Source organism: Oreochromis aureus, linkage group 8 (assembly GCF_013358895.1).
Source record: "Oreochromis aureus strain Israel breed Guangdong linkage group 8, ZZ_aureus, whole genome shotgun sequence".
NCBI lineage: Eukaryota > Metazoa > Chordata > Actinopteri > Cichliformes > Cichlidae > Oreochromis > Oreochromis aureus.
The window spans coordinates 23,412,446-23,437,222 of record NC_052949.1 but is presented as its reverse complement, the minus strand read 5'-3'; the positions used below and the strand labels follow the sequence as shown (position 1 = coordinate 23,437,222).

The 24,777-nt window shown below is 39.9% G+C and overlaps 3 protein-coding genes across 4 annotated transcripts in view; 1 reads left to right on the top strand and 2 right to left on the bottom strand.

The window, feature by feature from the left end:
• The window catches only part of uts2r2 (urotensin-2 receptor 2), a 32,446-nt gene extending 17,278 nt beyond the window's left edge, over positions 1 to 15,168 (bottom strand). The window contains exons 1-7 of the mRNA XM_031748797.2: positions 14,697 to 15,168; positions 12,869 to 13,095; positions 11,202 to 11,277; positions 11,022 to 11,064; positions 8,910 to 8,974; positions 8,052 to 8,108; positions 7,435 to 7,588 (exon numbers count right to left, since the gene is read on the bottom strand). Of these exons, the coding sequence (XP_031604657.1) occupies positions 7,435 to 7,588; positions 8,052 to 8,108; positions 8,910 to 8,974; positions 11,022 to 11,064; positions 11,202 to 11,277; positions 12,869 to 13,095; positions 14,697 to 14,764 (690 nt within the window). The 5' untranslated portion in view covers positions 14,765 to 15,168. The remainder of the gene's footprint in view (positions 1 to 7,434; positions 7,589 to 8,051; positions 8,109 to 8,909; positions 8,975 to 11,021; positions 11,065 to 11,201; positions 11,278 to 12,868; positions 13,096 to 14,696) is intronic.
• On the top strand, positions 11,778 to 20,069 carry hexdc (hexosaminidase (glycosyl hydrolase family 20, catalytic domain) containing). 2 transcript variants are annotated; one of them, XM_039616362.1, is made up of 12 exons: positions 11,778 to 11,797; positions 15,175 to 15,262; positions 15,351 to 15,466; positions 15,655 to 15,742; positions 15,820 to 15,984; positions 16,061 to 16,244; positions 16,387 to 16,458; positions 16,835 to 17,033; positions 17,112 to 17,273; positions 17,367 to 17,474; positions 18,124 to 18,213; positions 19,707 to 20,069. In XM_039616362.1, the coding sequence occupies exons 1-12, from the start codon at positions 11,793 to 11,795 to the stop codon at positions 19,909 to 19,911; spliced, it is 1,482 nt and encodes a 493-aa protein (XP_039472296.1). In that variant the 5' UTR covers positions 11,778 to 11,792; the 3' UTR covers positions 19,912 to 20,069. The 2 variants fall into 2 exon arrangements, with proteins under 2 accessions (XP_039472296.1, XP_031604655.1); XM_031748795.2 differs by lacking the exon at positions 11,778 to 11,797 and adding an exon at positions 13,118 to 13,192.
• Positions 20,059 to 24,388, bottom strand: LOC116327262 (cytochrome b-245 chaperone 1 homolog). The gene is made up of 6 exons (XM_031748798.2): positions 24,213 to 24,388; positions 22,600 to 22,687; positions 22,435 to 22,476; positions 22,171 to 22,341; positions 21,923 to 22,067; positions 20,059 to 20,960 (listed from the first exon to the last, which is right to left on the bottom strand). Exons 2-6 carry the CDS (start codon positions 22,685 to 22,687, stop codon positions 20,804 to 20,806), a joined length of 603 nt encoding a protein of 200 aa, XP_031604658.1. The 5' UTR covers positions 24,213 to 24,388; the 3' UTR covers positions 20,059 to 20,803.
• Positions 24,389 to 24,777: the final 389 nt, after the last annotated feature.

Below are 24,777 nucleotides of genomic sequence, written 5' to 3'. Positions count from 1 at the left end.
TTAAACACATTTTACTAACATATACTGTAAATCTGAAAAGTTAACATATTACTGAGATTTACAATGCCAGGAAACACACCTAGCACGCATCTGTTAATAGTAAAAGCCAATTGTTGCTTATACACTGTTACTGTAACAGAAGCTCACAGCAAACGCTGCTAAAGTTTCAAGAGGATTTTGCAGGTCTGAAAACCAAACTAGTGAGTTTGAAGATGCTTAAAATCCCCTAGGATTTAAAGTCATGTGAAAAATAATTTACATTCCATTGAATATAGTTAAATGTAGAAGCTAGTTAGAATATCTAACTGGCTTTCTAGACTTAAAAGAATCCACAACTTTGAAAAAATGGTTTAGCGTGCATCTTACAATGACTGCACAGAAAGCAAAGAGAACAGCACGCCTTAAACATCAGTTTTAAATAGGACAGGTTCCACCTATCTGGAAACACTGAGTTACAAATTTGACATTCTGACACATTTATTGACAATTATTTCCAGACACCGATTCAAAGAAGTGCAAATGTTTACTTGATCATTAAAATTTAAATAAAATAAAATATTCTGCAGTAGATCAAAAACTGAAGAAAACCATGAATCAACATATGAACATTACCTGATGCTGCTGAAGTGAAGCAGAAAATGTTATAGAGGTTATATTAGAGACACAGCCAAGCGTTTTGCAATCTGGTAGAATTTTAAAAGTTTAAATTTCTTCGGTATTGAACAGCAGAAATGAGACTTTCTTGTCGGAGGTGATTTTTAAAAGAAAAGAAACAAACAAAAAAAAACAGCAAAAGTAAGAGGGAATTCATGGTGATGTCTTTCAAATGTGACGTGTAGTTTTGATCTTCTTTTGCTGCTGGTTCAGTGAATTTTGGTCGGACAGTGACAAAACCTGCAGCTTCAGAATCTGTGAGATGTTGGTTTCCACACCAGACGGCATGTCCGCGTATGAGGCTCTTTAGCTTTTAATTCCTTAAATACAGTGGGGGAAATAATCATCTGATCCCCTGTTGAATTTGTTTGTTTATAAAGATATCAGATAATTACACACACTCCAGATCTTAACTCATTCTGTGTGTAAAGCACACCTGTCCACAGAATCAGTTTCTTCCATTCCAGCCTCTCCTCCACCGTGGGCATGACCAAAGAGCTGTCAAAGGATGTCAGGGGACAAAACTGTACACCGGCACAAGGCTGGAATGAGCTACAAGAGACGTTTGATGAAAAGGTGACAGCTGTTGTTGCGATTACTCAAAAGATTTAAGAAACAAAATGACCATCAGTTGTCAATCTTGCTTGATGGGGTGAGGATGATCATGAGAAAGGAGGTAAATCAGCTCAAAACTACACGATGGGAGCTTGTTAGCGATCTGAAGGCAGGTGGTCCACAACTGGTAACACACCTGCAGGGTCTCCTGCTCAAGAAGGCACAAGTTTGCTGACTTCTAAATAATTTACAGGAGCTATGGAGAAAGTGCTGCAGTCAGAATTGTTGCACTAATGCACCAAAATCGAGCCGTTTGGCAACAACTTGACCCGCCACGTTTGGAGGAAGAGAAATGCTCCATGATCCAAAGTAGTCAAAGGAGATTGGAAAGAAAAGCGTCTGGACTTCTTTAAGTTGCTTGAAGACATTTCACCTCTCATCCGAGAAGCTTCTTCGGTTCTAGGGTCAAATGGTGGAGAGTCCCAGATTTAAGCCCTGTGGGAGTGACCCCCTAATGATCCTCTACCTAATCACACGAGCCAAGGTGTGAAAATGGGTGTAGGTCACAATCAGCCAAGGTTTTGGGTGAACTCATTGTGAAACCTTGCCCCACCCTATCATGTGATTTCAAATGGTACAAGATGTCAGTGCGCATTAAGGCGTCTGGGATGGGATCTCAACACTGGATTATAGATGGCAGACAGTTGGTGTCGTAAACCACCGCCTCTGTTCAAAGATGGTCGTTCACAGTGGACATAAATGGCTTCTTTCACTCCTCTTTCAAACCATCTGTCTTCTCTGTCCAAAATGTGAACATTGGTGTCCTCAAAAGAGTGACCTCTGTCCTTTAGATGCAGATGGACAGCCGAGTCTTGTCCCGTGGAGGTGGCTCTTCTACGTTTTGCCATGCGTTTATGAAGTGGCTGTTTGGTCTCTCCAATGTAGAGGTCTGGGAATTCCTCGCTATGCTGTACAGCATACACTACATTGTTAAGTTTGTGTTTAGGATTTTTGTCTTTGGGATGAACCAGTTTTTGTCCGAGTTTGTTGCTTGGCCTGAAGTACACTGGGATGTCATTCTTGGAGAAGACTCTCCTGAGTTTTTTTCTGATTCACCGGCTACATAGGGGATGACAATGTTGTTATGTTCGTCTTTCTGATCCTTCCTAGTTGGGATCCTAAGTACGCCATCTCCACAGTCAAGCACAGAGGTGGAAACATTATGCTTTAAGCCTGTTTTTCCTACTAAGGGTACAGAATGACTGCATTACAGAGCCACGTACCAAACAATCTTAACAGAGAAACTTCTTAACTAAGAACACTGGTGGGTCATGGATGGGTCAAACACACAACAATGTCTCTTCAACTGATGTGGGGCTGCACCATTTTATATGTTTGTCACAACACACATTCATCTGACCCATTGTCAGTGTAAAATAATAATGAGTGTATGCAAGATGCTGTCTTCGTGTGATACAGTGTGACACAGACTTTGTAAAAATGGACCAGGTGCTATTTGTAGCTGTGAAAAGATCTGAGTGTCTGGTGAAAATGCATTTGTTTGGTGGAGTTGCAAACATTGTCTGAAGTGAGTGCAATTATCCTTGGTGGGTGCATCAGAGCGGTTGTATTTCAGGGTAAATCCAGAGTGATTACCATGTTAGTAAGTTGATGTGCAGCTTTACTCCAGCAAAAGGCAAAGAAGGGTCGGGAATGAACAGGCTACTTGACACTCGTGTCTTCACCTTCAATTCCATTTCATTACAACGCCAGATATGAGATAAAACACACTCTCTGTGCTGTCACACCCCAACTGCTGCTATGACACCGCATCAGTGCTATGATCGATGGGGAGAGAAATCGACCACCGAAGACGGCCGAGGGCCATTTAAATTTAAATGAGGGTTGGGTTGGCCAATTAGCCCCAAAATAGCAGCAGAGACAGATGGAGGGGAAAAAAGTGGCTCTTTCTGATTAAGTTTTACCAGCTGTCAAAGGCCAGCAGGAGACGATTAGGTGGCAAATATTAATATGGCCACAGAGCCCACATTAGGTGTTAAGTATACACCAAGGATGAAGCGAAGGCAAACAAGAATAATCTTAGAAAGATAGCACAATCATGGTCGTCACAAGCAGAGTGAACATGTAAGAGAAACATGTCTCGTTTCTGCTTCGTGTAGCAGGAGAACCACAGAATAATATTCAGACTGGCGTGCAGTTTAAACACTATTGCAAAAGCAGCATTCAGGGACACCTCTTAAATTTTAAAGTGTTTTTCTTTCACCAGCTCTTTGGTAACACATTAAAAAAATACCATAATACATTCTTCCAATAAGAAAAGTCATTTCAGAATTTACCTACTAACACATTTCTCACTTTTAATAACATAATTTGTAAGCCATGAAAAGTTTGTGGTCTTTTCCTATCAAAACACATCTAACTCAAGTTGCCTCAAGGTCTTCTTTCAAACGCAGAGCAGAGAATGCCTCATGACAATGACCAAAGTGTAAAATGAAAGAGCGAGATTAAAGCAGCGAGCTTTAAAGCTGCACCTCATGAATAGAAATTATGACTGAATGATGTAGGATGTGAAGAGTTTACATAACAGAGCAGAGACATGGGCTACAGGAAATTAACAACCTGCCTTGCGGGGCAATGTCACCTATTTGAAGCCATGATCTATGTAAAACCATGTCTAAATGTGAAACGGCAGCTGTTTCAGAACTGCTGAACTGATGGTATAAGGGATGATCAAAAAATATTATTAGGTGTCACATATGTGGCAGATACAGACCGGAGTGAGCTTGGCACTACATGTTTGCAACCTCGCTCAGAGGTAGAAGGAAAAGTCTTCCAGTACTGACAACTTTCTCTTCTTTGAAAGTGACCTGGTAGCAAACGAGCTGAGCTTAACAGAAATTCAGACCTTTGTTCATTTCAGAAAAGTCCACAATACATTTCAAGTGAGAACAAGATGTGGGTGGAGAGGCCTTGAGATCATTCTCACTGTTACTTTGATGTTGCAAAAAGGTTCCCACCCAGTTCGACATGCCTGGAGATAATGAGATACACCCTTTTACTAACCTGAATGGAATCACTGGAGACACAAAATCCATGGGGCCACTGTTTTCTAATCTCACTTGATCTTCATCCTCTATGGGGGTCTCTCCGTCAGATAATTGACTTTAGCCTTCAGTAACAAACCAGTGCTTTTTTGCACTCAGCTGCTATCTCGATAATTCAGCAATCCAGTACTGAAATTGTCCTGCTAATATTCCCTCAGAGTTTTGCGTCTATAAACAGTCTTGATAATTCAGGCCCTGAGGCTGTAATTGCAGCCATTATCATATTATTACAAACCAAAGCTGAACCAACTAAAACAAATGTACAAGTGCAGCATTTTTCAGTGAATCCTGGAGAAATCCACCACTGTGTCAAGGCATCCCCCCGCCCCCTACCTCCACCCTCTTCTCACACTGTATGTATAGATGAGAACAGCTCCCCCGTGGAAACTCATTTCAGCGGCTTGTAGTGCTGGGCGATATGACGATATATATCGTGTGGACGATAGAAAAGTGTCTATCGTGCCATTTGTCTTCTACCGTTTTTATCGTTTCTAACCCTAACCCTTTACAACCGGTCGGAGCAGGCACACTCCGTTTGGCCTAACTATTTTTAAATCCCTGTAGAACTGGAACCACGTAAGGTAGCGCAATAAATTTTTTTGCATATGAAACCGTAGGAGTTGTACTTGCATCTTATTCCATTAGCTTGCCCTAGGTCACGGTTTCCTTCCACATATAGCTTTGCAAAAATTGCATAAAAAGCACTTCCAGCAACAAAAACATAATATTCCAGACTTGCAGCAACAAAAACATAATATTCCAGAAACACGCTTTGCCGATCCGATCAGCTGTTCATAACATTTCCTACATTGGAATATAAGTCAGCGCGAACTATCGCATGTCCGCCATTACCTGTCCGAAACCGAAGTGACGCTATTTCGCGGAAAATGTAGTTTTTACCTTCAAAGCTTATGTTGGTGTTTTTAAAAGTCATGTTTGACTTTATGCTTTTCTGTATCGTTTCTGGGATGCTTAGAAGTCAAATTACACTGTTGGAAATAGTTTATTTTGATGCACATGCTGTTTTTTTGCAAATTTGCATTATAATATTTATTTTCATTTTTCCTGTAGTATATAAAAATTATTGCATCTCAAAAATAAAACTATGAAGACACTCAAAATAAATTTCTCGTGGTTGGAAACTATGTTGTGCAACTTTTTTGTAATTACAGTTTTGAGGGATAAGCCTCTTAAATTTCTCTAACTAGAAATATATGTTAAAAAAAAACAAAAACGATTTTCAATTTTTTTTGTAGTTTATTGCACTTCTTTGCAATTTATGTAATTACTATGGACTTAATGCATACATATTATTAAAATTTGGGCTATAACGGTTGTATTAATGTATAGCAACTTGAAATGCTCCCACAAATGGCACTACAGCATGTAAAATGTAAAGATAAGCTCTGGCGGACTTGGTTCTATGGTAGGTCTTAAAGGGTTAAATAGCCTGTGGCAAATATATTAGTGTTGTCTTCTCACTATACATACTCTTAACTTTATGCAAGAGAAAATAAAGTATAAAAAAATGATATTTTTCGCAAAGAAACTCCGTCTTGTGGTTTTTGCGAAATGGTGCTGCTTTTTTGCGTGCACCGGATTTGCGACATGCTTTACAGTAACTCAAAACAAAGACTGCACCCTCTCCACTCGCTGTTTACAGACTGCATACTTTCCAGATGACCACAGGTCAGGTGGTATATCGTGATATATATCGTTATCGTGATATAAATTAATTCATATCGTGATAAATATTTTTTCCACTAGCGCTAGCGGCTTGTATGTGAAATCGAATTATTTCTGTCACCACCTAAACCTCAAGGACACGGTGAGTGTTGGAAGGTAGACTGACTGGTACATCAGAGCACTTTGTTTACAGGTTCAGCCAATCCACTGAAGATATCACCCAACATGATTCCCAGCAGAACCATTTAACAGCAGAGGATTACATTTTGGCCCTGGTTTGTATAACATATAAACATGTTAAATGTAAAGTTTAAATGACGAGTGGGGTAAAATGAGCAGATAGATTAGCTGAGTTTAACAATGTTGTGTTTACTAATCTGAACTAACCAGCAGCAGCTAGCTTCATAAGCATTTCCAGATACACTGATCATTATCCAAACTAGTTTGAGATGATCTTAGCTTCTTGATATGGTGTGCTATCTCTGAAGCAACAATCAGTACGCTGTAGTCATAAAGGGATGGACACTATCAGCAACAATACTCAGCTAGGCCATGGTTTTAAAATGATGGTATTAAGGGCCCAGACTGTGCCAAGAAAATATCAACCACACCACTACACCACCACCAGTCTGAACCACTGATAGAAAGCAGGAAGGATCCATGCTTTCATGTCATTTATACCAAATTCTGACAGTACATGTCAAAGTCACAGGTCAAGTGGTTATCTGAGTTACTGTTACCTTCCTATCAGTCTGCCCATTCCCCTCCGATCTCTGGCATCAGACATTTTCACAAACTGGATTCACTCACTGGATATTTTCTTTTATTTTAAAAATTCTTTTTAATCCCTGGAGATGACTGACTGGGAAAAAAATCCACAGTTCATAAATAGTTTCTGAAATACCCAAACAAGTTCACAACCACGCCATGTTCTGAGTCACTCACGTCACCGTTCGTCCTCATCCTGATGCTCAATTTGAACTTTAGCCAGTTGTTGTCACCATGTCTACATGCCTGAATATATTAGGCTGCTGCCTTGTGATTGACTTATTAGATATCTGCATTAATAAGCAGCTGAACAGATGCACCTAATGAGGTGGCCAGTGAGCGTATACCACAATATAAAATTCATTAATTACCTTTATTGCACAGACTAATGACATGGACAGCGATAACTCACTAACATTAGTAAAAATTCATTTTTATTTCCTTATTCTGTTAATTTAATGATTAATGAGTTAGCCTACCTTATGAAACCTACCTTGTGGAGGGCTTTAAACTTAACAAGGTAACGTCGCTGACAACAACACATAATGTCTGACTGGTTCTTTAAATACTTTTGAACTTTTCGAGAACTTTTAGTTTTTCTTGCTTGTTCTGAAAAACAGACGAGGATCCGGTTTTTGTGCCTTACCTTATCAATGTGTGGGTGCCAGTACTCGTCGTGTTGGGTCTTGGCTGCCGTGCTGTTGATCCTGGAGAAGAAGGTGGGCTTGGTGAGGTACATCAAAGCTGGGTCCAAACCAAACGTCTGAGCAATAACTTCCTGGATTCGCCCACGCACATCTCTACCGGGGAAAAACAGACACAATATGACAGGTTGAAAGCTCTGACTTTATTTCTTCAAACAGAATGATTTATGACCGGGGTACACCGTCAGGCAGCGCTGCTCGAGCTTTTAAAAAAATATCCCAAATAAAGCTCTGCAGGGCTCAGCAAGCACTGATATTTACGCAAACGCTCGAGCACTAAAACTGCTATTAGCAAAAGGTTTGTGACAATGTTCAGTCATTTTGGTTCTATGTTACTTTTTAATAATAGAAAGGTTGTATGTGCACGTTGGGAACAACGAAACCTAAATATGTGTACATCTAAATGACGTAATAGTTGTATATTATCAATGCAAATAAAACAGGACATGTATTAACAACTAACATTGCGTATGTCACCATTTTAAAAATTCAGGTTTCTCTTTTTGGTTTAAACTCTAAAAATATACAGAAAGATTTTTAATAAAGGTTCCTTCATCACCTGTAAAGCTGGAAATCCTCTTGTGTGAATACATCCTTGAGCTGTTCCCCAAAATACCTGCAGTCACATCCCCACCGCACAACCACAGGCAGTTCCAGACACAGCCAATCAGAGACACAAACACAGAGAGAGGAGGGCAGGGGGGAAAACAGAGGAGAGGAGATGGGATCTGTTAGGAGAAATTAATATTTCACAGCACAGTGCACTATTATCCAGACAGGTATTCCCATCCAACCATCCAAACGCAACAGATTCTGAACACCTGACTGTTTCGCATGAGGAAGTCCCCAGCGGAGGGGAGGGTAAAAGGGTGGGAAGTGAGCTGGGAGTGCCACCATCATTGCTTCCTGATTAAAGTCAGCCAGATGCTCCCTGAGGATCTCGTGTCAGCCACCTGCGCTATGTGACTAGAGAGCGATGGAAGGAAACTAAGGCAGAAAACTGATTGTACCGGCGGTGATGAATGAGATTCGTGCGGGTCGCTGAACCTGGAGAGGACAGCTCACAGAGACCGGCATCATTAAGATTGATTGTCAACTCGATAGTTTGAGTAGATTTCTGCACATGATGTTGTAGGCGGTTCCTGCTGGGGAACAAACTGGAAAAACGTTGTTGACATAAGTACCGAGTGTCTAGGGCTGTAAAATGAAGCAAAGGCAGAAGCGCCAAAATCTGCAGTTCGAAAACGGAGTCAGTCCCCATAGATCAGCATGTTAAAATGTTTTCAGCCTGGTATCTAACACTGTTTTGCCTCTATGGATAGTTTCCCCATTCAAAAAAACGAACAGTCTATGTTTGTTACACAGTTTCTGTGTCGATCTATAGAAGAACAAATAAAAAACTGATGTACTTTCCCACCTGTATATGTTAACAAACTGTTTTCCCATCGACAAGGCTCCAGAGTGCAGGTCCAGTATGGAGGCCTGCAGGGTACAAACAAAAAAACACTGGAATGAGTGCAAATAACAACAAAAAACAAGTCAGCTGAACAAATAATTCCAAAGTGTTGATGTGCACTGGTACAAGCATGACACAGTGACCGTTTCAAGGGTCAACACTGATTTCCTCGGTGGCCTTTTTGTGGCGTTCTCCCTCTGCCCTTTACTTGTTATTGCTTATCAACTCCTCGGGGACACTGATCTGAAAATAAGTCATTTTCAAAGAAGTCTCTCTGTGGCTTCCCCTCGGTTGATGTGAGTGTCTTAACACTCCATAAACAGCTCCTTTATTGGCTGTGGACCAGGCCTGGGGGGAGCGGAAAGCATTACTGGAGAGTGCCCGGAACATCCAAGCAGTCCCAGTTTCATCTTCCACAGCCACAGAGCCAAAGCTCTGGTTACTGCTCAAGCCTGCCCTCAAGTGCTGAGAGGGTCCATTACAGCAGTGGTGGTTTCTAGGTTCATACTGGAGTATTATTTCATTCACATCAACAGAAACACGGATGTTAAAACTATAACACATACACATTCCTGTTGTTGAGCAGGCTTACTAGAACTGCTGATAAAACTTCATCGGACAATAATTCCTAATAAATGTGCCACATACCAATTAGTTTTCTAAAAACTACAGCGCCCAGATGTTTAAGGAAACTGTCTAGACTTTCTCAAAAGAAGTCATTACATACCGAGTCATTTATATATCACACAGCCCATGACAGATTCAATGATTTTTTTTAATTTAAAAAACAAAAAACAAAAAACAGCTGGATTTCCTTCTGTTCCACTGTCAGCTTTTTCTTTTTTTTTAAAGATGGATGGGTTATTTAAAAGCTCAGCTCACACTCCCAGATAGATGTAGACAAATGCATACATTAATCATCCGAACAGTGTGGCATCATTTTGACGGAGAATACAAAGTTGAAGGGAGATGGCTCATAAACACACGGGCAGCTACTCTGTACTTATGGAACTGCCTCGAGTGTAGTCACCCTCAGTGTTCAGGGACATTTACCTTGTTGTATTAAAACTTTCCCTCTGCAGATTGCTGCTTTGCAACAATCCCACAATAAAGCAGTCAAACAAAATACTGACTTTTAAGCTTTAAATAATTGTTTTTGCCTTATAAACTGTATTTCCATCTATATTTGCACATTTCACTAAATCCCTGTGCCCAATTCTCATTTTCCTGGCAAAAGAAAAAAAATGTGTTTCTTAAAACAAATGTTTTTTTATTGTCCTCTGCTGTCCACTCTTCTTGTCATTGTTTGTTCTAATATGATGTCATCACTGTTTTTGTCCTTGTCACATGATCTGTAAATAGTGTCTCTGTATGTTTTTACCAACTTGTGTGTAACACCAACCTGCCAAAGGGTCTGCAGATGGAAATTACATGGAAACTGCATGGTCTGAAATTTTGGGTTGCATATAAGCATCCACATACCTGCAGAACATTTTTGTCACTTTGATCCAGTCGTGACAATCTTACTAGACTGAACCTACTAATGTATGAGTTTGAACATGACAGTATGACAGGATCTCATCTTACTAACTGGGTGAAGTTTCCGTCACTAAAAAAATGCTTCTGTCATGTTCCTCTAATACTTCTGTATCTATAAAGAGACTGAAATGTCTATAAAATGAAACTTTACATGACAGCATTTACCATGATAGGATGAATTTCACAACACTGCACACTCATTACAACTTATAGGACACGTGTGAATATCAAACTGGCTATAAAAATATACCAGCCATGATACAAAAACTCTAATACATCATACAATCAACACTCAAGCTGAGTATACAAGGTGGGAATGGATGTTTTGGAGTGATGTCCACATTTCTCATGTTAGTTTTAACTTCAAAGGCTGTTTGCTAATATATTTCATGCTTTATTAGTATTAAAAACACAAACCACCTATTTAATCCTGTATAAAGGCACTTATTGAAAGCTTGCTGTCTCAGAGATAGCCGGGTTATCCCTGCCTCACTGTCATGTTATTCCAACAGCATTATCTGGGGATATACTCACTCCTCCCTCTGACCCAGCCAGAGCCAGCCCCCTCTCAGCCAACCTGTGTGCCAGAGACAAAAGCACAGAGAATAATTCAGCTGCACCGCGAAACACAGAAGATGATGAAGGGGAAAAGCACAAAGCGAGCAGGAAAGGGAGGGAGATGAGGCACAGCGCTCTCAGAATGACATTGTTTACCTCCTGAGTGTCTGAGCCTCCTCCCTCGTCACCACGCCGTCTGTGACTGCACGGCCACACTTCTGAGGGGTGCATCCTGAGGAGACGGCCAGGAGAGGTTTTCAAAAACAACAGGAGCATAAAAATATTTGTCTGGGCCACGCAGTAGACAGGGAGAGTGGGTAATAATAAAAGCAGTACTGCCAAAACATGTCCAGTCTTACTTCCAGATTCTTGACTGGTATAATTTCTTGCTTAAAGCTTCTCACTTCATTATCTTTAGGAACTGGAGAGACACAGTTTGAGCTATGGGCAGCCCTCATGTTGAAGCGAGAACAAATGCAGATGCAAGCCTCGGTCAATTATCCATGACTTCTGAGAATGCAGATTATTAACAGTTCTTCGAAGTCAGCAGATGATATGCTCAACTTCTGTTCTACAACACACCAATACAGTACCACTTTAGTACACAACTGGACAGGACAGCAGGCTCTATATCTCCCAGTCTGAGTGTATATCATTAAGACAGTATTATATATCACAAAGAAATGCATTTTGATGAACCTGAACTATGACTGTTAAACCCTTAGTGATGGAACGGAGCACTGCCTAATGAGGTTAGATGGACTTTTGTCATTTTATTTAATCTTGTTTGCTTAAAAAATGCAAATGTATAGAAAATCTTTGAATTTATACTCTTGGAATATCAGGCTCACAGTAAACTTGGAATAAGAGCCAGAATTAACAGCCATCGATTTGCCCACATTTATATCCTGTTACAGCTGAAATCAACTAGAAAGGTTAATATTCAATGTTTCACAGATTGACTATTTTGCTAAAATGTATTAAACATTATCAGGCTCCTCCTCATCCCTACGAAGAATAATCATTTTTAAAAAAACAATACTGAACTAATAATAAAACCTAAACTAAAACTTAACACTTCCAAACAATAAAAATACTAGCAGCTGCCAGTACTACCCCTCAAAACTTGACCTCTGACCTTGAGGTTGAGGTCACTGAGATTTGAACTTGTCTGAGCATTTCGAGTTTTGGCTTACAGGGATTACTTACACACATGTTGACAAAAGTTTTTAACTTCATCATATAACAGTAGATATATGCCAGAAAATAAAGAAAAAGCATAATAGATTCTTTTTAATAGAGTGATCAGTGCTATAAGCAATAAAAGAAATCACTTATTGCCACATTACTCACAATCCAAGCGGCAGCTGATTTCCAAAAAGTGTGTCACTCATTCCAAAACAGGGGGATGTTGACTGTTAGCTGTATTCTTTTTACTGTGATAAAGGCCTGAGCACAGATGCAGCGATACAAACAAAAAACACACCGATGGCTGCAATTAGCATATTTGGGTACAAGTGCATAAATTTTGGGCTTCACCTCTGCACTGTAGCTTTGTAGAGCCTTGAGAAGAGATGTGCAAGAGATACTGTACTATGCTGCCATCTAGTGGATGAAACCTATGCTGTTTTAAAATCAAACCATTTGAGAAATTATAAAAAAGCAATTGTGAAAAACTAATATTAACAGTTCCAGTTTGATTTTAAAGCCAAAAATGTCCTGCTGGATTAAAATGTTATTCATTAACTAGACAGAGCCTAGTTCATGACGAGGTCATGTTTACACAGCACAGGTGTGTCAGCTGATTAGCTGATTAGCCTTACCTGGGTAGCGTTTGTAGTTGTCATAGTCTTCAGAGCACTGGACGCTGTAGACTCTGGGCTGAGGTGAGACCAGCTCCCCTTGGCTGACCAGAGTTTCTGTGATGTCACTATCCAAAGAGGTCACGTACAGCCACGTTGCCGTCCCACATGCAGACAACGCGACCAGCAGCAAGGCCACAAGCAAACGGGACCCCCGCCATGACGACCCCTGCCTCAGCGCATTACCTCTGACCAAGACAGAGAAAAGCTCCAGATAATTAGCTGAAGTTGAATTCTGAGAGAACCATAACATGTTGAGATGAACTAAAGTCATTTCTCTCTCAGGTAACAGTTAAAGGGATGTATGGAGTAATTATTTGATTTCTAAAATGATTCCCACATTTGTGTGTATAATAGGAAAATCCAGGATTGTGTTGTTTCACACTTGTTTCCATTTCTAATGCACAGTAACTACATTGCAAATTCAAAACAAATGACATTCTTCACTAAATGTCATGGCTAAAGAAATATTAGCTTGAAATAACAGTGAAATACATAAATATGTGGCTATAAATGAAAAAACACCTTAAATTGATGAACAAATAGTTGAAATATTGAAATCTATCAGTGGAAACTAAATAACACTAATAACATCAAAATTCTGGGATATTGATCTGGTCAGTTAATTGGTTACAGCTGGTTCATTAGAGGAACCACAGGTTTTACAGGTAGAGGCCACTGACATTTTTCCCCATCTTATCTTTTCTGGCTGTTTTTTTTGGGGGGGGTTACGAGTTCTGCATTCTGCACAGTTTCAAGAGCATGAAGGAAATTGCATGGAGACAGGTAGGGACTCTAGATAGAGCCATGGAAGCTCCTTAACCCACAGATGAGAGCAGGTTCCCCCAGAGCCCATGTGACATGCGTGAAAGACTCTGGCGAAGCCGTGGAAAACATTACGCTGCCTGTAACGTTTTTCAGAATGACCGGTTTGGGTGGGTCAGTGGCGGTCTGAGGAGGCAAATCCATGGAGGGATTTAGGTCCAGTAGAACACCTCTGGGACGTTATCTTCAGTCCAATCCTTGCTGCCAGTTCACACCTCAGACTGTGCAGGAGCTCATTGATGTCCTGGTCCAGATGTGGGAAAGAGATCTCCCAGGATACCATTCATCATGTCATTAGGACCATGTCAGGCATGCATACAAGCACATGGGGGCCACACAAACTACTGAGTACTATTTTGTGTTCCTGCAATGAAATTTTGTCAAAGTGAACTAGCATGCTGCGTTTTTTCCCACTTAGATTTTGGGGGTTTCTTTGAATTCAGCCCTCTGTAGGTTGACTGTTTTCATTTCTATCAAACAGCTGGCATCCTTTCACTCCTAACACATTACCCAGTCCATATCAGTGTTATGACGTGATTTTTTCCCCAGAGAGTTCTGATGTGTTTTCAAAGTGTTCCTTCATTTATTTTTTAAGCAGTATATATGCAGTGTACATATACATATAATACATCCTTAATGACGAAGTTTTTAGTTGGGGCTGGATCATACTGTGAATATATGTCACTATACAATTATGTGAAATGCAAATATTATGTGCATATTATTAATTCACTTATGAGAAAACTGGGTACAGGAAAGCACAACTTAAAAGTATTTGGTTCACCTGGACACTCTATACCTGTGTCATTTTAACATTAGCTTAGCATTTAGCCAGCTGACGTTTCATCGCGGTCAAACACGGTGACAGCACCTGACTGGCACACACTCCCCTTTCACACCGTACAGCTGTGCACAGGTGGGCACATTAGCATGTTTTGTTTTTGTTTGTTTTTTATTAGCTCACCTTTTAATTTTCTTCTCTATCTCGGCTGCATTCGCACCCTTCGCGTTTCTTTGTCGTACTGGAGCCATTCCACCTCAAAACATCTACTACGTAGCATTTACAAAACGCATACAGTCACACACGGCCGCAGTCTCTTGCCTTCTTCCACTAAACCATACCGCTCACCCCGCCAACAGCTTGTACAAGCTCCCGAAACTCTCTACTTCCTGGTTGCCCCGTATACTCCAATCCTATTGGCTCCGGGGAAGGGAAAGCCTTTTTTCTATTGGACCACGTTCGGGTCCCTTTGAGTTGCACTTACAGAGCACAGCTGCGAAAACATAGCTAGGCTACGGTGTAGATAGCTCGGCTGTTATCATCATTTTAATAGTAAACAGTAAGAGAACGGGCTTACGCCACAATATTAAGAACACCAATAAGGGACATTTCATCTGTGACTAAAGTGTACAACTGAGTGGGGCTCTGTGTATGCATGCAGAATGAGCTATCCACCTTGGCCTAAAGGGAAGAAACTGGTGCACTTGGACTTAAAAGGTGCTCCTCCACGAGTTGAATACCTGCACAGGGTAAGCTTCCACTCGGGTCTTGCAGCAACATGCACAGTATTTACAGTTCTGTCAGTTTTTAGTTCCCCATGTGTGCTAACATCCTCAGCTGATCGAGCTCTTCTCTGAGCTGGGAGTGGATGGCCTGCTGGTGGAGTATGAGGATGTGTTTCCTTATGATGGGGAGCTGAAGCTGCTCCAGGCAACAGCACAGCCTGCTTACAGGTGCAGTTTGGGGATCTAGTGTTTCTTAAATAGTTTTTTACTGTGTGTGCATTTTTAATCTCTTTTCACAATAAAAGATCCTCTAATAAAATCATAACCCTCCCTGTGTTTGATAGAGATATTTTAAGTGCAGACGTGAAATGCTTTGGTTTATCAGATCATCTGATTTTTGTGTGCTGTACTTTCAGCCGAGATGAGGTGCTGTCTATGCAGGAATTCGCCAGATCCAAGGGGATGGAGGTGATCCCACTCGTGCAGACATTTGGTCACATGGAGGTGAGGTGGACACATGTGGCTCAATTTTAAGATGGGAGTTCTGTGTCACCCCTGCGCTCATCTCATCTCTGTCATAGTTTGTGTTAAAGCACCGATCCATGTGGCACCTGAGAGAGGTGGCACACTGCGTGGGAACCTTGAACCCCCACAGAGAGGAGGGGGTGAAGGTGGTGATGGAGATGCTGAGGCAGGTAGTGGAGTTGCATCCGGGGCTCAGCACGCTCCACATTGGAGCAGATGAGGTGAGGGTCGGTTTTCGGGGGGAAGTAGTTGTGTTTGTATAACTGAATCGCTTACATTCGTCTTCGTGTCCTCAAGGTGTACATGCTGGGTGAGGGCGAGGAGTCCAAGTTGTGGCTGGCTTCACCTGGGCGTACAGTGGAGCAACTGTTCTTAAGTCATGTGACCAAGGTGGCCAGGGCTGTCAAGGAGGCGTGGCCTCATATGACCATCATAATGTGGGATGATATGATGAGAGGCATGAGCCTGGACACACTGAAAGGTGAGGTGATATTCAGGGTAGTTTGAAGTTCTTGTACGTGTACAGGTCTAAATACTCTCTATAACCACTGTACAATATAAATGATTGGTATTTGTTTATGATCAAATATTCTTAATTACTGTTTTTTTAATCCATATGTCAGCCAGTGGTTTAGTGGGACTCGTCCAGCCGATGTTGTGGGACTACACCCCAAACCTGGATGCGTCCAAAACTGGTAGGTAAAGTACACAGATGTACATTATCAAACAGTGCACTGCAAAACTATTGACTTCAGACTAATAATTCACCTTCAGTAGGTTTTCTTTTTGCTAGTACAAAGTGTCTTCAAATGCAGAAGCTTTAAGAGCTTGATATCAATGAGGGGAAAAAATTAAAAGAGTAAATACAACCAAAAATATGTGACCTAATGGTGATTCAACATGATATCTTAAATTGACTGAGCTTGTTTTGCTAATTTTAGTTGAAATTCTGAATGGCTGTTTTTACATTTTAAAGACTTAGGTATAATTCAACCTATATGTGTGCTTTATTCATTAAGTTACATTTGTAAGTAGAACAACCACTGAATATTCTCAAACTATGATTTTTAGTGTCTCTGCTGGAGAAGTACTGTAGTGCCGGTATGGCAGATCTTTGGGCAGCCAGCTCCTTTAAAGGCTCCACCAGTGTTTACACCTGTGTGACCAGCACGCAGAGACACCTGGATAATCACCTGCAGTGGCTGAAGGTGGCTGCTTCTTTGTCTCCTGCTGTAAATATGAAGGGTATTGCCATCACAGGCTGGCAAAGGTAAGAAGCAGAGGAAGTTCTCCACGGAGTAAAAGGAAAACAAGATGTTTATGTGGGCCATTATTTACCCTTCATCAGGTATGACCATCTGTCAGTGCTGTGCGAGCTGATCCCAGTGGCTATTCCATCACTAGCAGTCTGTCTCCAGACTCTCCTTCACGGACAGTTCAGTGCTGAGGCCCAGAGCAAAGTAACCGGGAAGCTGGGGATCTCATCGGTGGAGGTGGAGACCATGGAGATGTGAGGTTTAACACCGTTTTAATAAACAACACCATCACTGTGTCTATGTATGCATCTCCAAGCTAACAGGATTTTACTCCCCACGGCCCTCAGGACATGTGTAGCTGACACAGTGTTCCCAGGAAGGAGGCTGGCTGAGTTAATCGTGGAGCTCAATGCACTCCTCAATTCAGAAGATATAAGATTTTTTGAAAACAGCATGTAAGTTATGGGAAATGATCATAACATTTCATTTTAAATGGAACTGAATATCAATTCAGCCTCACGTCTGTAGGCTAGCATCTACGATTTGTGCACAGTGTACCACTTTATTAGGCTATTTGTATGCTGCAAACATGAACTAAAACTTAGTCAATCATGTCGTTATTGAACAACAGTTCCAGTGAGATGTGGGAATAGATTAAGTCTTTAGACAGATTTTAAAACATTCTAAAAATGTTTAAAAATATTTATATGTGCAACTACTTTGGCAATTACTACAAGAAAGCCAGATATGTAATATTTTTGGTGTAGTGCACGGGCTACCTGTTAGCAGTGATGTAGGTTATGCTGCTAAGTTTATAAAATGAAATCCAAACATGAAGCCATCGGAAAACAAATTTCATTTTTACATTTTAGGTTTTGGACAATTAGCTTTAAAGGTTATACTACAATCTTTTCATTCTTTGTTTGATCTTTTTTGTTTTACTTTAGTTAGAGCCTGCTTTTAGCTAACAAGCTAACATTAGTGCTATGTATAACTTAGAAATGTGAAGCTAACAGGTGCCCCCAAATATATTTTTAGTAGAGATTTGTCGAGAGTTATTTTTTTCCCGTGTAGATATTTAACTGTGTGCTTGTGTTGCTGCAGGTTTGTGAGAGGATGGTTCAGCCCATACCAGCGGCAGAGGAAAACTGTAACCCCGCTAATCACCATGCAGATTCACAACCAAGCATCCCTGTGAGCACACCTTCTTTATGTTTTACCAAACTGTGGAATATTAAAAATAGACAGAATATACAGTGATAGTAAAAAGAAAGTATACTGTGTATCAGGATATATTTAAAAAATCCTTAAAATTAGGTAACTATAACCTCAATTAAACTACATGATATATTGCACTGTATCATGATATATTTAACAAAGGCTAAGCCAAAATGAAGAAGCGGTGTGACCCTGATATCTTGATATGTAAAACTACTGTGGCTAAAATGTTGCCTTTTGTTATCAGTTTTTCAAAAAACTAAACTTTTTTTTTTTTTAATCTTTTGATTTGTGCTAGCGATGCTCCTTCAGCAGCATCTCTAGTGTGCAGTGAAGTCTCACTTCATCTTTAACTTTGCACTGAGGATATGTTGTGTAATTTGTTTATTTACAATCCAGTTCATTATTTGAATGAGGGACTAGTTTGCACAAAAGACTACATGGGGGTAGAAAAAGAGTCTGGACCCATATCCATACCATTGACAGTATAAAAGACAGACATAGCCCGCATGTCATCACCTGGTTAGGGAAGTCCCGTTATGAAGCCTTAGATTAGCATTACTGTCATTGCCATCTTGGTGGATCTGACTGTGAAACCACACACTCATTGTCAGTCACAAATCATTGGCCAACAAGCACTTTGTAATCCTACATGTATGCTTAGGTCAGAGCCAAGAGCGATTTTACGTACACTCTGTGCAGCTAATGGGATCGCTCCATGGTGACCAATGAGAAGAATTCAGGTTTAGGGCACTTCACAACAGCTTCACTTTTCAGACCCAGAAGTCTGGAGCATCTTTTATGCTGTCGATAAACCATACAGAGATCATTTCTGACATAATTTCGTGTGACAGTGGTAGCAAGAAACTTATCTAGGTAACTAGTTACCAGAGCCAGTCTACAGAGAATGTCTTTATTTCCTGAAATTCTCAAAGGTATGCTCAGAAGATATGAAGTCGCACAATTCTAATGTCCTTATGATGCTCTTTTACCCATAAAATCTAACAGGACTGACTTAATGGCACCAGTTTCCTAATAATAAATGCAACAGATGTTGGGAGAAACGTGTACAAAAGGGAGCTTGCTGTGGTGCCAGATAGGCTTGAAGTCCTTAATGCAAGAACGAATATGTTTTACAGCAGTTACAGCTCTGTGAGAAAAGCCTTGAGATGAAACTACATCTGCTTTACTGATATCTTCTTCAGAAATCACAAAGGAAACAGACAAAAATTTGTTTTACCTCTACAAGTTACATATTTTTGGGCTATAGTTAAAAAGGGCCCCTGTAAGTAAGTGCTGCCATGAAACTCATATTTTGTGGTTCCATTAATATGTGCTGAGCATGTGCAGATTAGAACAGTTATTTAAATCGTGTTAGCACTTAGCTCAGCCCGTGAGCTAGCATGGTGATGAGTCTTAACCTTAGTCTGTGTGGCTTCAAACTGAACCCTCTTCCGGTCACGTTGCAGGTATTTGGCTACATTACAGCAGAAGGTGGAGGCAGTGAGAGAGGAGATGGCCAAACTCTACCCAGATTCAACAGTCCAGGAGTGGATAGAGGAACACGTCAGCCCTGTAACCGCTCCTCTTCAGAGGATAACAGAGGATGTTGCAGCCTGTTTGAAGGAGATGGTGCCAAAGAATCACTTTTCCTCCTTTGACATTGCTGATTAATTCACATAAAGCCTTCCTAATTTCTGCCACACACTGGCACTAAAGTTCAAAGGAGTGATTTTATATAGGGTTCTGCGCTTATGTGAGAGTAAACTGCTATATGTAAACGGAGCTACGTGTAACAATGACAATAAAATCAAACCCTAGTTTAAAAAAAACAAAGTGTTTATTCCTTTAAAGCAGCACACATTTGAACTTGGAATGAGACAAAGTTTGACCAAAGCACAAAAGTCTTTTCCTGAGATTCAGTCTTTGGTTCACTTTACCTGTTTTTGTTTTTTTTAAAGGTTACAAGATAGACAAGCATGACGTCAAAGCATTTCACACATAATTCACTCTTGACTGAGCACAGAAGATCCTTCATGCTCAATTACAGTTTGCACATGCATTCATCTGGATTGTCTACTGGGTTCAAATAAACACGCAAAAAGACAATTATGAGCGGGGTGGTCCAGAAAACTGTGGGAAAAGCACTTTTCATACACAAACACTCGAATTCAGTAGGAAGGCACGGGAAATCTGTAATCTGGAGTGTGCTCTCAAACAGTAATTAGCTCAAAAATGATGAAATAATACTCGCTTAAAGAAGACTCATCTTAGAATGTAACAAAAAGGAAATAAAAAGGTCTGTTCCAAGATTTTCTAAATTGTGAACATTTGTAGGACAACATATAACTGAATGGTTGTATTACCAGTAAAAATACAAACAAGGAAGACTGTAAGTAGAAACTAAGGGTTACTTTCCCTGCTGTTCCACATGCATGCACATGCTTAGAGTTTGCTTTATATTAAGGACCTTGCACAAACCTCACCCTGTGTAATGCCTCTGCATTGTTGCAATGCCCCTAACTTAATTTTCCTTACATTAGAGTAACACTATACTTCAGACAGATCACAGCTTGTCTGCTTCATCTGAGTCAGTGCTGTTGTCTAGAGAATCTTCATCCTCCGCATCCCCGTACTCAGCCTCATACTCCTGATGCCGACGTTTCTGCAGTTCCTCCAATGCCAGGAAGCGCTTGAGCAGAGTGGCCACTGCCTCCACATCACTGAGGAGTAACCGGAGTGTAGAAAACAGATCCAAATAAATCCAAATATTAATACAGTGTATTCATAAATAAATGTTCATATCAAATTGTAGTAATCAAAGTGTTGTGGTACTTTTTGTGCAGGGTATTATTAGCCATCACGTCTCGATAGCTAATTAGCATGCAACAATAATTCCTGTTAGCAATCTTAAAGTGAACACCAGAAAACAAACAGTGTGTCTTTTCTGTCCTGTCTCCCACACCTCACCACCAACCGGACGTGGCAGATGGCTGAGCCTGGTTCTGCTGCAGGTTTCTTCCTGTTAATAGGGAGTTTTTCCTTCCCACTGTCGCCAAGTGCCTGCTCATAGGGGGTCACCTGATTGTTGGGGTTTTCTCAGTGTCATTATAGGGTCTTTACCTTAAAATATAAAGCGCCTTGAGGCGACCATTGTTGTGATTTGGCGCTGTAGAGATATAATTGATTTTAACTAATTTAAACGGTGAAGACAGGCTCATTTAATGTTTATATAACACTTGGCACACACATCTACTTTCTTAGCTAAAATAATTAAAATCTAATAGAACTGTTTTGGAGTCAATTCTGTGTTCTTCAAAATCATTATATTTGGTTTTTGTTGGAACTGTGTAAGAGAGGTATTGATCTATTTATTGATGAGGGCAGGCTGAATAACAAACATCTATCTGTAGAAGTGAGCACAGTTTAACAGCAACATAAAGTCTAGCCTCTAGATTGGCCACAAAATAAATCAATGCAGGAAGGATCTATTATAGAGTTGTTGTGTTTTAGCTACGAGCCCCCTAAAAAACTGCTAGCTAATCATGTATTAACTGCAAGTTTTAATTTTGTGGGCTTAATATACTGAAAATGTGAACATCAAATCTCTATTTTATCTTTCATCTAACAACAACTTCATACTAAATCAGATCCTGTGCTTAACTGTCAACTGCCAGTGACCTACCTGCGTCCCCCGAGCGTGGCGCTCTGAGTGAGGGGGTAGGAGAAGCCTGCAGCCAGCTTCAGCATCAGCAGATAACCTTTTCCCAAATAACGCACCCTTTCCTCCTGGACGCAGATATCGCACAGCTGGTCCAGATCCAGCACAACTGGGAGATGGAGAGAAAAAACACAATGGTAAGATCCATTATTTTGGCCTCTCAGCTCACTAATGGAGCTGTAGTGACCAACCCGCTCTGTGGTTTTACTCACTTTTCTCTTGGCCCTTCCTCCACAGAGTCAGGACTAAAGTGTATAAACTGAAGGTCTTAAGCTCAATCAGGTTCTTGGTTTTATCAAACACAGCCTCCTCCCATTCCTCCATGTTCTGCATGGCCACAAACAGACAGCCAGCCACGTAGAAGAGCTTCCACGGGATGCTGTCTGCGGGATTGCCGCAACACAAGGAAAGAAAAGAAAGCTGTACGCAAGTGTTGGAAGTTAAGATGACAGATTATTTAAATTTAGTTTGCATACCTGAGCTGTAATATGCAGCTGTTAAGCCAACAGATGCTATCCCTGCAATGGAAAGAGGAGGCTTATGGTTTTGGAGCAGTTCAAGGGAATATTCCATCATTGAAGTGTGAAAGCACATGTCATATTTGAGTATGGGAACAACATTTGCACAAAAAACAAACTTACCAACAAGAAGAGACCACGAACGGATCCCCGGGGATCTCTTTAGGTGGAGCAGGTTGGAGCTCTGGTCTTCTACTGTCATGTAGCCCATCTAAACAAAGACAAGAACCCAGCAGTTTAGAAACACTAAAAGCCAAATTTCCCCTAATAACACTCAAATAAAAGGGCCAGTTCACCCAAATCGCATGGCAAATATTTATTTATAATATGGTAAAAATAAAGTATTTGTTATCATTCTTAAAAAAATATTAAAAATACATGTGTTTGCACTTTGCTATGAGTAGAATGAAGTGAAATCTACCTCTGAGATTGATTAGATCACTTAAGGTGAAAGAGTTTAAAATTACTAACAGTAATGTTTTTTTTCTATAGCTGGAGTTTACCTTTGCAAGGTCAAGGTTATAATTTCACAAGTGTAAAAGAAACAAGATTCCACATGAAAAAAATTATATATATATATATATATATATATATATATATATATATATAATATTATATATATATATATATGTATGTATGATATCCCATATATATATATATATATATATATATATATATATATATATATATATATATATATATATATATATATATATATATATATATATATATATATATATATATATATATATATATATATATATATATATATGTATGTATATATATATGTATGTATGTATATATATATATATATATATATATATATATATATATATATATATATATATATGTGTGTGTGTGTGTGTGTGTGTGTGTGTGTGTGTGTGTGTAAAATGTAAATGTAAATGTTATTTGTTTCACATCAACCATTTTGACTTCTTACAGTAGGAAAAGTGCAAAAACTTGCAAAACCTGCTTTACTCCATAATTTCACAGACCTTTCCTTTAAAGGAAGTGACTGTTTTAAGTGAACTCAATGTTTTAAAGAGCCACTGTAAAACATTCACGTCTGTGTTCATTTTCAAATCGCCATCATAATAAATCTGATAGGGACAGAGCTCAGTGAAATGCAAACCACTAGTGAATCGCCCTATGTATTTTCTGCACTTTTTTAGTTCAGTTTCAGGTTTTATATTTCGTATCTTTAAGTTAAGATTAATCAAATCAAAACCCCAAAAGGAGCTATACCAGGCCCGTGCTCTGCTTCAATACAATGCCCAGACAGCAAAGTAACAGCTGTTCAATAGGGACCAAGTCTTCACTTTTTTACCCCAGAGCCTCCCTTACAAATTAGACAAGCCACGATTTGGATTACCTCAAAATAAATCAAGATGGTTTCTCAAAAATAATCCAGACATGTTGCTGTAAGCAGTGGATCTTTTGTGTGTTTGTTTGTTTGTTTTCTAACTGAAGAAATACCAAAGCTGAAATGTGTTTCATGGTCATACATTGATGGCAAAATAAAACTCAAACTGTTCTCGTGGTTTGATCTACATTTTTGTTCCATATATGTTTCTGATCAGACATACGGAGTTTTTTTTTAACTGGATCTGAAAACACGAGACAAGAAAGATGCCCCTGCTGCTGCTGCTGACCACGATCACTCACCGTGACGTAGACCAACAATCTCTGCAGAACAGGTATAGACACAGTAATATGAAATCTGTATTGCTTACCTTAAAATCGCCTTTTTTCTTATAAATTTTTGCCTTGTAGATTTAGGAAAGAAGAATGTGTACAAGGAAACGCAAGCGCTGAAACTATAAGGAAGTTCTATTCATATTATTGCAACAAAACAGTCCCGAAGGGGCAACACTTCCTTCCAGGAACAGGGCGAGCTTAACTTCATCACGCCTTCAAAATAAAAGCTTAAGAAAGAAAAAAGTAAGTAAGAAAGAAAGGAAGGTTTTTTACTTTAAATTTTACATTTAAACATTACATTTGCCTGCATACGCCTGCCATAAGCAAGTAAGTAGTATATATGCTTGCGTACTTAAATGTTTCAAACATAGTAACAATTTGAAAAGGCGTTCATAACTCGATAATAACCACACAGGTTTTCTTTTCAGAAATACCTAAACTGAGTTTTTATCAAAGCTGTTTCTATTACAATTTAATTTAGTGTGAAGTGAGGTAAGAAAACACACAAGCTTCCGGAGCAAACTCGTACCCAGTTTGCGCATGCGCTCAGAGGTCGCCGGGGTACACAATGGAGTCGGACGTACATAGACACGACTGGCT